At 42.8% G+C, this 13,722-nt stretch overlaps 1 protein-coding gene across 4 annotated transcripts in view; it reads left to right on the top strand.

Moving 5' to 3' along the window:
• Positions 1-13,722, top strand: part of Txk (TXK tyrosine kinase) — a 57,283-nt gene that overhangs the window by 16,882 nt on the left and 26,679 nt on the right. For 3 of the 4 annotated variants that reach the window (XM_021161680.1, XM_021161683.1, XM_021161682.1), the window contains exons 3-6: positions 121-223; positions 933-1,135; positions 3,537-3,602; positions 10,949-11,003. In XM_021161680.1, coding sequence (XP_021017339.1) covers positions 121-223; positions 933-1,135; positions 3,537-3,602; positions 10,949-11,003 — 427 coding nt within the window. The remainder of the gene's footprint in view (positions 1-120; positions 224-932; positions 1,136-3,536; positions 3,603-10,948; positions 11,004-13,722) is intronic. The other variant, XM_021161681.1, reaches the window with a different exon arrangement.

Genomic DNA, 13,722 nt, shown 5'->3' with positions numbered 1-13,722 from the left:
TCTCTCTCTCTCTCTCTCTCTCGGAAAAGAACCCAGATTATTTTATCTCTGAAAGAATCTAAAGGATTTAGGAATGCGCTTGTTATTAATAATTGTGACGGGATTGCTTTTCAATGGCAGACAGGTGAGAACTCAGATAAGCCTGAGCAGAGAGGAAGAACTCTCAGAAAAACATTCCCAGCGTCAGAGGTCGTGGTTCGCCAAACTGATGGGCAAAACTCAAGTGAGTGCCGTTTTCACAGGGGAGGGGGGTGGGTGTCCCCACACAGGCAGGCACTCTAGGCGACTCCTGCTTGTGACCATGCCCCAAACTAGAATCATGATGGGTACACAGTAAGTGCTCACTAAATGGTCTAGAAGAAAGTGAGGGGGCAATCCAGTTAAGCTAACCTACTCCCCTAAATTTAAACAGAGAGTTTGAAACAGGACAGTGATTGGAAGGAAACATACTGTGGTTCCTGCCGGTCTTGAGTTCAGGGTTAACTTCCAGTTGAGTCCTGGCAGAGAGACAACAGCTTGGACACAGCACAGAGAAAGGAAGGGCTGGGGGTGGGAATGGGGGTGAGGGACGGGGTGGGGATAGGGGTGGAGGTGGGGGTGGAGGTGGGAGTCGGGGTGGGGGGTGTTTCTCTTCTCAAAAGTGAAGAATCACTGCCAAGTGAAACTGTTTCAATGTAAGGAGACTTTTAAGAAGCACTAGGTGAAACTCCAAGGTTATGCTGTGGAGAGAACTTGGATTTCAGAAAGTCACAAAATGACAAGCGTGTTCCCCGCCCCCAGTGCTGTGTTGCTTGTCCTGACTTCTACCTTGTTGGAGCTGGGCAGTAGGGAGCAATGGAGGCAGAGGTGCAAGTCCTGTTCTTCGTGGGTTTTTTGTTTTTTGTTTCTGGTACACATGACTGAAACAATAAGAGACCTCTTGGGTTTTGCAGTCCAACAGAGGCGGGGTGCAACCCTCGAAGCGCAAGCCGCTGCCTCCCCTCCCGCAGGAGCCTCCAGAAGAGAGAATCCAGGTCAAGGCTCTTTATGACTTCCTGCCTCGGGAGCCTGGTAATTTGGCACTGAAGAGAGCGGAGGAATATCTGATATTGGAGAGGTGTGATCCTCACTGGTGGAAGGCCAGAGACCGCTTCGGGTAAGATAATGGATCAGCCCTTATCAGATGTTTCCTCATTCCAAACTCCGAAGAGTTCCGAACATAAAGAAGACCCTGCGTTGCGGCTCGGCTCGTTGGCTCCATGTTTGCAGCATTCCCTCCGCACTGAATAGAACAGTTTCCACATCCCTATTTGTAAGATAACAATAGAACACAGGACTTCTGCCCAATGCCCCAACCAGATATGCCTGCCTTCACTCCCCCATGCTACCATGTCATCCCCGCCCCTGCTACCATGCCCCTGTGTGTCCTGGGGATCACACACATGAGTTTTACTTATAGAAGTAATAAGATCTGGGCAGTTGGCTCAGTCCATGAAGCGATTGCTTCACAAAGATGAGGACCCCTGTTTAGGTCCCCAGAGCACACATAAACATCCAGTGGACCTGGTAGCCTTCCTATTACCCCAGCACTAGAGAGAGGCCAACAAAGGGAACCCCTGGAGCTAGGTGGTTTAGCTAGACTAGTGGACAGGAGGAACTCAGAGATCATTGAGAGATTCTGCTTCCGCATCTAAGGTGGGGATCTATCAAGGACGATTTACAATAGTCAGCTGATAGCACAGTGACTAAGCTAAAAGTAGAAAGTGCCAAGGTATTGGGTCCATTATTTTATATATATATAATATATAATAATATATTATAATAATATATATATAATATATATATAGTTTGGCCCCTCCTCCATTACAAGCAACCTTGAGCATGGCCTCAACCTTGGACTCAAGTAAGGCTATTCCTATAATGTCGGGCTCAACAGGGAAAGTCCTAATTCCCTGCATTGGTCATCCTTTCCTAGCTATGGAAGCTGCAGATATTTGTCAGCAGGGAGGGCAGGGCTTCTCTTTTTCTTATTCTTTTACCTCCATTTGAAATGAGCAGGAGACCACCAAGATGTACTCTTGACAAACTGAAAGCCAGTTGAAGAACAAGGCTTGAACTGTAATAACTTGTATGTAAATTAAATCTGATAAAAACAACTCCCCGTATTTCAACATGTGAGCATAGTCTCACGGACAATGACCACTAAGTGGACAGTGGTGTTGTAGGCAGGGAGGAGACAGTTTGGAAGTAGTGACTGCATATGAGGGGGCTCAGTGAGGAACCTGCCAGTGTGACTGCTCCATAATACAGCTAGGTGTTTATTGTAGATATGAGAGAGAGTGGAGAGAAAAGGAAGCAGACTGAGCATGCCCAGCAAACTGGGGATGGCCAGGGCTAGGGAAGTGGAAGAGAAGAGTGGAGGTAGTGAGACAACAAGACAGAGAATGGAAGATAGATAGATAGATAGAAGATAGATAGATAGATAGAAGATAGATGATAGATAGATAGATAGATAGATAGATAGATAGATAGATAGATACATACATACATACATACATAGAACAGTGAGAATGGCAGAGGTGGAAAGAAACCTTGGCATTATAAAGAGAACAAACAGGTATCTATCTGGGAGGAGGGACATCGGAGAGGATCGGGGAGGAAGGGTGTTAGCACAGATCTTGAAATGTGTAACAGGTACCTGCGATACTGAGGGAGCCTGGAGGCTGGCTTAGGTTTTGTCCCCTCTGCCAGAGGTAAGGAAAATGATTCCTTTGGACAGGTGGGGACGGGTTTCTTAAGTTCCTAAAGAATGCTGACTTTTATCTCACCTCCAGAAATCCTCCCGCAGTCCATGTTGAACTGAGCTTAGATTCAATTTTAGATGAGTCAGTTAGCCTTTCCTGTTTTTTGGGGGTTGGGGAATGGTGTACTTTTTGAACCCAAAGGAGACAATGAAGAATTTGGCAGTGTTTTTTATAAACCCTATACGTTTAACTGCAAAACAAAGCTAATTGCTTGTTTTTAAGTCTGAGGCATCACAACCTGCAGTGATGGCCAATTTCACATCCTCGACCTGCAACGCCCTTCCCAGGGTACCGAGCATCCTGAGTCTGAACTCTGAACTGGAACAATCCATGTTGTGTCTAAACTCAGAACCACACCCACTTTTCCTTTAAAATGCACATTGGCATATTGGAACTGGGCACGGTGGCAGCTCCTGAAACCCTAGTACTCTTGAGGTGGCTGGGAATTTAAGGTCAGCCTGGGCTACAGGATACATTTATTTCAACCAAACAAAAGTAAATGGGGTCATCTAATCTCTTAAAATAGTTCATTTGTAAGTCAGGATCTTGCTATCTACTGTAGAGAGGTTTCTGTAGAGTTGGAACGTAGAAACATTTTTATCTTTTTAACAGTGTAACAAGTAAGATGCTTTTTTTTTTTTTTTGTTCCTCCCTACATCTTCCTGGGTGGGAATGGGGTTGAGTAACTGTTGTCTCAGTAATGTTACAAACTGGTTTTCCATCTTGAGTCTTTTGTTTTGTGTTATGTTGTAGGAATGAAGGCTTAATCCCAAGCAACTATGTGACAGAAAACAGACTCACCAATTTAGAAATCTATGAGTAAGTTCCCTTAACAAGACCGCACTGTGATTAACTGTGATTAACGTTGGAAAATCAGAGAGCTGCTGAGAACTTTGAAGTATAGACAGTTTTCAAGTTTGTAAAAGAAAAAGAAAGTAACACATTTGATAGTCTTAGCAATGAAGAGACCTCTGATTCTTACCACAGTTGCTTCTGAAAATCCTTCTTAAGCTCGAATTTGTTGTGTTTGGCATGGCCATGCCTTAGGTACACTGATACATGTGTCATACTGTGTGTCCTAGACAGAGCGTTTATTTTTCAAAATGACAGATGGTAAATCTGACAGTCTACACTACCTGGTACTCAGATGTTGGCTCTTGTTTTGTTATGTTTTAGAAATAACTGAGAAGTGATAGACTAATGATATCGTTTGAAAGAACCTTAAGTATGCTTATTAAATGTATGCTTTAAAAACCTTCCTCTCTTTTAGATAACAATTATAACTTTAGAATAGAGAGATCTGAGCAGTGACTTTATAGATCTCACTCTTCCGGTGAAAATGTAAGGTTAATAGATTAAGTCACAGCTACAAAGTGACAGAGCTCTTCTTGTGTTTTTATAAAGTTAGATTCTCAGTTTGCCTTCATGCTCCCTCCTCCCTTTGGGTGCTCATCTTGTTTTTGTTTGTTTGTTTGTTTTGTTATGTTTTATTAGATATTTTCTCCATTTATATTTCAAATGCTATCCTGAAAGTCCCCTATACCTCCCCCTCCCCCGCCCTCCTCCCCAAACCACCCACTCCTGCTTCCTGGCCCTGGCATTCCCTTGTACTGGGGCATATAATCTTTGCAAGACCAAGGGCCTCTCCTCCCAATGATGGCCGACTAGGTCATCTTCTGCTACATATGCAGCTAGAGACACGAGGTCTGGGGGTACTGGTTAGTTCATATTGTTGTTCCATCTATAGGGTTGCAGTCCCCTTCAGCTCTTTGGGTACTTTCTTTAGCTCCTCCATTGGGGGCCCTGTGTTCCATCCAATAGATGACTGTGAGCATCCACTTCTGTATTTGCCAGACATTGGCATAGCCTCACAAGAGATAGCTATATCAGGTTCCTGTCAGCAAAATCTTGCTGAAATATGCAGTAGTGTCTGGGTTTGGTGGCTGTTTATGGGATGGATCCCCGGGTGGGGCAGTCTCTAGATGGTCCTTCCTTCCGTCTCAGCTCATCTTATAACCAGCATATGCAGCTAACAGGCATTAGTTTGTGATAAGAGTAGTGGTGTCAAGTATTTCTTGAGAGCAGACATCAAATGCAGAGGAAGACACTTCCTTGGCCTTGCTACTCATTTAGGCAAGATTCAGTACAGCTTTCCCTAAAATAGCTCTCATTCCAAAAGTTTAGGTGAGTATACAGGGTCATCTTTGAGCATAGATAAAGATGGTCCTAGGGCACGAGGCACATCTGATAGGTTTTCCCAGACTGCTCTGGTGGCTTGCTCTTCCTCCCTTGAACCAAGCTTTTCAGCTTCATCACCAAGTGTCTTCACTCTTTCCCGTCTCAAATGTTCTTTCTGTTGACCTGACCCTTTAGCTTAAGATTCCAGTCTCCACTCTCCACCCTCTTTGGGGGACTGAGCCACCTCTCTTAGAAAACAGTGTGGTGGCGATTTGTGGTCACTCAAGCTTGCCCCATGGGATCTCAGTGCTCCCCTGTGCTGAAGCTGGCCAACACCACAAGCCTAGTTGAAAGGAGACTGTGTATGAAAACCAACCCAGAACAATTAGAAAAATAGGCCATTTTTTCGATTGTTGTTCAAGTCTGGAATTTTCGTGGTGACCAAATGGACACTCACTGCCAGCGAAGCCACTTTTGTTTCTTTCTGCCATGTCTCATTTGCTCTTTGCTTCCTTTGTTTAGACTAAGCTGCGCCTCTGATTTTAGACTGGCTTATACTGCAGATACCAAATGAACACCTCTACGGTTAGAATCTCCATTTCATTTCTCTGGGTTCCGGCTTACATGAATTTTAAAATCATGCTTTTTACTGATTCAAATATTAGGAAGATTCACTAAATTTTATTTCTTTTTAAAACAGGTGCATTGACACAGGAGTAGAATAGTTATCATAATTAATCACTAGAACTTATCGATCACTTATACTTTTATGATGACTACACAAAAGAATCTCTGTAGGTGGAGTTACTGGGTGCAAGAGCAACCGAGTACAAACTGTAGTGTTATCATTAGAATGCTTTGTTTCTGGGCAACACTTCGTACTATCTCTGAATGCTCTAATAAGTGGGGACACCTACATCATGTGGTACATAGTAACATTCAATACAGTCTAGTGATTATGGTTATATCTGTGAACAGTGGAGACCAAGGGCAAGTCCTTTATAGTTTTTCCCACCCTACCTCGTTTTGCAGGTGGCCAGCATGTCCTAGTTACTTTAGCATCTGAATTCCGTTTATATGTTCAATCCCATTTGTGGTACTCTGGGGATGTATCTGATCTCCATTGCTTTGAGCCCTGAGGATACAATTTAGAACATACAGAGCTTTCCTTTGTATGAATGAGGCTTACAGTTAACAGAGGAAACAGACATTAAAACAAATATATAATTCTAAATTATAGTGCTAAATTGTAGTTCTAAAAGAGTAGGGTAGGACATTACAGGAGAAACCAGGGGCGGGGGTGATCAACGTGTACAGGAGATTTGGGTTCAGGAAGGTGACGTGAGCTCCTTAGGTGGTAGGAGGCAGCTTGAAAGGTGACAGAGGACTTCTGCTACCCTGGGGAAACACTGATATATAGAAAGATTGATGACGGCTTTTGTTTTAAACACACACTCAAATTATCAACAGACTGTTGTACTAACACAATTTTTCAGTAAGCTTTTGCATTTAACAGGCCGATCCTGATAAATTATTTATAAATTTGAATAAATACGAATAATCATTAAAATTCACGAAACGTACTTAAATATTTAGTGAGACTTATGAGCCCAGTTAATTAAACTTTCTGAAACACCAGATTTGCATTAATAAACTGGATTAAGTACGGTTATGGTTTTAAGTACCTCAGTTATGGTTTTAAGTACCTCACGCGATTGGCACAGCAAATGCATGGTTGTACTAAGTCCTGTGTAAGTCCTTTAAATGATGTTGGAAAGTTGAATGTTTAAATGATGTGGGAAATTAAGTTCTCCTAACTCTGCAAATATTTACAAATGAGTTAAATTCTCGTTTGCTGCAAATAACAAGTTTAGAATTAATTATGCATTTGATTTTTTTTTTTTTTTTTTTGAGACAGGGTTTCTCTGTATAGCTCTGGTTGTCCTGGAACTCACTTTGTAGACCAGGTTGGCCTTGAACTCAGAAATGCACCTGCCTCTGCCTCCCGAGTGCTGAGATTAAATTATGCATTTGAAACCAGCAAAACCAAAACACTCCATATCTTCTTATAAACATTTAAAATACTAAATGTCTTGATAATCCAAACTCTACCTGGGAGTTGAACTTGTTCATTTGTCTTTTTGTTCTCTGGACTGAATCCTTGACATTTTCAGAGCGACACAGTCACCTGCTAAGGGAAGCAATGTCACCTCTTCAGATGTAATGAGCTTTCTAAATCAAACCCTAAGGAGCACAACAGTGTTTTTTATTACATAGAAATCTAAGAAGGTTCTATGGCCATTCTACCCCACAGCCATCCAGCCTTACCATCAGAGTACTAGGGAGTGTGTGCGTGAGAGACTCAAGGTCCTATGTAATACACACACAGGCTGTCTCTACTGAACTGTAGCTTAATATGTTGGGTTGCTTTTTCAATGTCCACTATTTGGTATTAGTTTAGTACAAAGTGTCTAGGTATGGGAGATACAGTCTATGATGGTTTTAATTGTCAACTTGATTCCATCTACGATCACTTAGAAAGAGTCTCAATGAGAGGATGACTACACAACTATAAGGAATTGTTAGGATTCCATCAATAGAGTGGGAAGACCTGCCCATTGTGGTTGGCACCGTTCCCTATGCAGGGGTTCCCTAACTGTATAGGACCAGGCAAGTGTTTGAGTGGTCTTGTAGTCAGGATTCTATAGAGGAATAGAACTTGTGGAATGAATCTCCTATATCTATTACATAAAAGGGATTTATTATATTGGCTTTCAGGCTGTGATCCAGTTGGTCTAACAAGAGCTGTTTTCCAATGGAAGATCCAAGAATCCAGTAGTTGTTAGTCCCTGAAGTTGGATGTCTCAGCTGGTCTTTAGTATACACTGGAATCCCAAAGAAGTGGGCTTTAATGGCAGTGAAGGAATGGACTTGCTAGTAAGAGTGAGGGTAAGTTTCTGACTGTGGATGGACCGTGACTAGCAGCCTCTAGTTCCCACTGCCCTGACTTCCAGGAGATGGTGGACTACAAACTGGAGCTCGGAGCCAAAATAAAACTTTCCTCAAGTTTGTTGAGGTGTTTTAGCTCAGCAACAGGAAATGAAACTAAGACATGGCCTTACCTCGTTTTTTTTTAAAGTCCTTCTAGGTTTTAGTGTTTGATGTAAATGGATGAAATCCTGAAATATGGTGCTCCCGATCTCGAGTCACCCTCATCACACCTCTTCATGACTTAGGAATAGAGTCCCCCAAAGATCCTGTCTTTGTCACAAGCTTCTACCTGGCTCTCCAGTGACTACTTTGAAGATATTCTTATGGCAATTCCATATGGACGAATTTCTACTTCATATTTAAACAGGAGGAATGAATTCACATTTGCTATTTATCACTATAATGAACAAATGTAAAATACTAACAACAACATCATAGCAGGTGGAAAATATATTTGAGAATGGAACTTACACGAACTTCTTTCATCTTGAGTAGCATTTTACAGCTTTTTTTCCATTTATTTATTCACTTTACATCCTGATGATAGCCCTCCCCTCCTCCCAGTCTCACCTCACATGGCCTTCTTCACTCATTTCCCCCTTCTCTTTACCTCTGAGAAGGGAGAGGTCCCTCCCGGGGAAGCAACCCACTCTGGCACCTCAACTCACTGCAGGACTAGGTACATCTTCTCCCACTGAGAACCTACAAGACAGCCCAGTTAGGGGGGAAGGATTCACAGGCAGGCAACAGAGTCAGTGTTAGCCCCTGCTTCAGTTGTTGGGGAACCCTCATGAAGACAAAGGGGCATATCTGCTACATATATGCAGGGGGCCTAGGTCTAGTCCTTGTATGCTCTTTGGCCAGATGTCTCTGGGAACCCCCAAGGTTCAGGTTAGTTAACTCTGTTGGTTTTCTTGTGGAGTCCCTATTCCTTCTGAGTTCCTCAATCCTTCCCTCAACTCTTCCACAAGACTTCCTGAGCTCTGTCTAATGTTTGGCTGTGAATCTCTGCCTCTGTTTCGGTCAGCTTCTGGGTGGAGTCTCTCAGAGAACAGTTATGCCAGGCTCCTGTCTATGAATCCAGGCTGACGCACACATGGTCTGAGGCTCCAATGTAGTTGAAAGAGGAAGGTAGGCCAGCAATGTGTTTCTACTGATCTTCTGAGGTCATCTCTGTACATTCCCCCCAAACTGTGGCTGGGGTTGCTATGCATTCATTTATGTCCATCTCACACAGGGCACCCGCCTAGCCAGGACAGCAATGACAAACAGAGCTTCACGTGTTGTATCATTGTGGCAGGGCTTTGACCAACAAAGAGGCATGAAGGTCTCACGTGTGTCCCTGTGAATCCACTACCCGTGTAGACACAGAGATAGTTGTTTCCTCTGTCCACACATAGACCACCTCTTTGGCCTTTTACAGATTCAGCTTTTCACTATTTTATCACTATTCCCTTTAACATGGAAATTTTACAACCCAACCAGCAGTGACCTCTCCATGTTAGTTTCCTGTGTCTGTAATACTGCCTTATTTCGTCAGAAGGGGTTTTGTCTTTCTGTAAGAGATCTCAGACCCATCTTGAAATTATTCCAATACTGTAGCATTCACTTGAAAGTCCCAACAGATGTTCACTATTCTTCACAAGTTTCCATCTTGAGTGGACAATTCCTTTGCCTAAAACCCATTGTCATCATCTCTTGTTTCCTGTGGTTCATCTTTCCTACTGTTTATTTTTCAGTTTGATGCCATTGGTGGTTTAGAGAGCCGACCATCCAGATTTTGAGTCAGTGTCTCACCACCAGGTGTTAGGGGAAGTGCATGTACCAGAGGCCTCTATCCTATGACTCAGAGGGGTTTCAGTGAGCCACCTCTGGCCCATTCATGATGACTCAGTCCCTGCTCAACGTTGCCTTCCTCTCTCTACTCTCCACAAAGCAGTATTTCTGGTAATATTTCATTACATTTAAAGTTCTTTGTAAATATTTTTGCTTTGACATTGAAAATTTCTCAACCTTTCTGTCTTCTTTTGACCCTCCTTCTCTGTTTTCTGTACCCTATGTGTTTACTGCTTAAGGTTGGTCATATCAAACTACACGCTGATTTTGAGGAAAGCTTTATTTTGGCTCCGAGGTCCAGTTTACAGTCCACTGCCTCCAGGAAGTCAGGGCAGCAGGAACTAGAGGCTGCTAGTCACAGTCCATCCACAATCCGGAGCTTACTCTCACTCTTACTAGCAAGTCCATTCCTTCACTGCCATTACCTGACAATGTGATTTAATTATGTCTACCGTGTGTAGTTCTGATAGTCATTCAATAACACATCAAATACAGAGAAAACAGAGTGATTGAAAGTAGAAGGAAAGAATTTAAGTGCTGATTTAAGGAAGGAAAGAATCCCAGTGTGGCTTAGTGAATAAGGGCAAGCAGTGGTAAGAGAGAAGGCAAGAGAATTTGGGTCAGGAACATTGGTTGGTTGTTGGTAGACTCTATCCGTTAATTACTAACCATATTGGAAGAGGGGGAGTGTCTCAGGAAAATTAGGTAAGTCAGGATAAATTTCACTTTGAAAGAGACCTAGCACTTCTAAAAGCATGCAAATAGGAACTCTTGAGGAGAAACAAAGATTTGGATATGGCTATATTCGCAGAACTAAGCATTTGTTGAAGATGGTAGGTAACTTTGCATCTTACATGGACTTTTACAAGATGTTAAATCATACAAAATTGTATATAAATACTTCATGGGCCAGAAGAGGGATGTGAGCTATGGTAGAATGATCTACATTTTTGGGGGGCCTCAAATGAGAAAAATATATATTCAGCTTGATAAATTGGCAATATAACAGAACATTGTTATTTATCTGAATTTAAGTAGCAGATTTCTAAAATGAATTCTAAAGTAAAGACTTTAAAATGAACTCGAGTAGGTTCTTTTTGGTGGGGGAGACTGGAAAAAATAATATAAAGTTAAAAATGTGTTCTTTGCTACTTTTCCAGATGGTACCACAAGAACATTACGAGAAACCAGACCGAACGCCTATTGAGGCAAGAGGTGAGTCTGTGTGTCCAGAACAAGCCTGTGAAAATTTCTAGTAATCCTGAGAAAGTTTCTTAGAAAGATTGAGGCCATTCAAAACCAAACCAAACCAAACCAAACCAAACCAAACCAAACCAAACCAAACCAAACCAAAACAAACCAAACCAAACCAAACCAAAACAAAACAAAACGTGTGTTTGTGTTCTTTCTAATCTTAAAATACCCTCACAACCCCATTCCTACTGCACATTTTTCTAAGTCAAAACTCCGACGTGTTTTCATAAGATCACCTTTTCACTGACTGCCTTCATCGTTCCAGAAACCTGTTTCTCTTGAAGTGATTTCAACTCTAGACTCCTTCATTGGACACGCACTCTCTCAGTGGGGTCTGTATATGAGTTTCCCATGACAGTGGTTCAAACCCTTCCTAACACAGTTCCTCATGTTGTGGTGACCCACCTCAACCATAAAATTATTTTCCCTGCTACTTCATAACTGTAATTTTGCTACTGTTATGAACTGTAATGCAAAAATCTGTGTTTTCTGATGGTCTTAGGTGACCCCTGTGAAAAGGATGTTAAACCCCAAAGGGTTCATGACCCAGAAGTTGAGAACCACTACCATATGCACTTTGCTGCAACAGAGACTCTAACCTGGTGACCTCTGCTTACACCCATGAGAAGCACAAATACAGAGAAATATGCAGTGTTGGTTTCTTTAGTCTTTAGAAACAAAGGGGAGAGTTGGTAGTTGAGATATTAAATTCATATCAAAACCACTCATTTAGGTCAAAGCAAGACAAAAGAGCAGAGTTTAGGTTTCCAATTGTCAGTGCATGGTCACTGTGGGGAATGAAGAGTCAAACCCAGATCCTGAAGAGGAAGTGTTGTGTCACTCTGTGCTGGCCTCGGATGTTCAGGGACTCTAGGACTATGAATGAGAATCAGCTCTGTATCTATATATAGAAAAATCCATGTCAGTGATAGCCCAGGATCCTGAGAAGACCAACTGTAAAACAGGGGACCATGTGGATCCAGTTAGCATCCTCTCTCTTCTCTCTCTTCTCTCTCTCTCTCTCTCTCTCTCTCTCTCTCTCTCTCTCTCTCTCTCTCTCTCTCTCTCTCTCTCTCTCTCTCTCTCTCTCTCTCTCTCTCTCTCTCTCTCTCTCTCTCTCTCTCTCTCTCTCTCCTGCTTGTGGACGTTGTACATCGTGGTGCGGAGCCTAGTGCGCACCACGATGTACAACGTCCACAAGCAGCAAGATGTGAGCTCTCAGCTATTGCTTCAGCACCATGCTTGCTTGCCTGCTGCTCTGAAACCCCACCCCTCCCAGAATGTTCATGGATTCTAACCCTCTGGACCAGACTCTACCGAAAGACGTGTTTTCTTTTATAAGTTGCCTTGTTCACAGTGTTTTGCCATGGAGATAGAAAACTAAGATTCTAGTTTACACTTTCATTCTTTCAGAATTTTATACAAGTATACACGTTTTGATCATAATCACCTCCCCTTTCTTCCAATTCCTTCCAGATCTCTCCTCACATCTCCCTCCTAACTCCATATCTTTAAAAAAAAATAAACTGCTAAGTAGACCTGCCCACACATACACTAGGGTGAAGCCATCCACTGGAGCACCAGGGCCACATTCCTAGTAGAACCGACTTTCCCTCTGCTACCTGCTACCAACTGTCAATAGTGCCTAAGCTGGGGGGTAGGGGAAAGGGTGAGTGCCATGTGTCCCTCCTCCACCTATGCTGCAATGTTGACTGGACTGGTCTAGTGCAGGTTTCTTTCTGCAGGCAGCCACAGCTGCTGTGAGGTCAAGAATATGGAAGTCCCTTCAAGTCAATGCACTGTTTCACACCTCCCCTCTTTTACCCACTGGCTCCTACATTTTGCCTGTTCCTATTATCCACCAACCCCTAACTCTTGGAGGGAAGTGAATATGATATTGCCATTTCAGTTCTACCTGAGGATTCCACCAACCCATATTTCCTGTAGTTTGGTCAGCAGTGAGTCTGTATTAACTGCCATCCACTACACAAAGATGCCTCTCGGATAAGGCCTGAGAGCTGCACTACTCTACCGGTAGAGAGATATGCATTTAGAGGGAACATTGATACTATCTCCATTTTTCAAAATAATAGTAGTGTGTTCACCCCTAGGATTTATGAGCTCCCCAGCAACAGACTCTTGGCCAGATTTACAGTACCAGGTGCACTTTCCTCCTGAGCAAGAGGCCTTAAATCCTACCAGAAAGCAGTTGTTTGACCTATACCGTTCATGTCACTATCTTACTAATGGGAACAGCTTTTAGGCCTGTCATTACTGTGCCACACAGGGGCCACAGCTGGTAAGATGACTGATTTTTAGCTTCCCAGAACCTACATCCCACTTCCCATGTACCAAGAAAGCCCCACAGAATGGAGGAAGCCTTCAGATAAGTACCAGCTAGATCTCTCTGAGTTCTGTGATCAGTGTGTGGTGTCTTCAACAATAGGGTTTTACCATCAAGTTCTGGTGGGTACCCAGGAACAATGGGAATAGCCTGTAATGTTTTGATGTCCTCTGGGGCTCCTTTAGCTAACAATTTAGTTAGTAAAGAGGTGGTATCACATATTTGAAACTGGGCCTTTTAATTGGCAACCTATGGCTTCTGGGAAAAGCATTATCTTGTGCAGGATAATTATACTTAAGCTAACAGAAAGAGAGAGAGAGAGAAACAAAGAGACAG

Source organism: Mus caroli, chromosome 5 (genome assembly GCF_900094665.2).
Source record: "Mus caroli chromosome 5, CAROLI_EIJ_v1.1, whole genome shotgun sequence".
Classification (NCBI taxonomy): Eukaryota; Metazoa; Chordata; class Mammalia; order Rodentia; family Muridae; genus Mus; species Mus caroli.
This window is presented reverse-complemented; position numbering and strand designations above follow the sequence as displayed.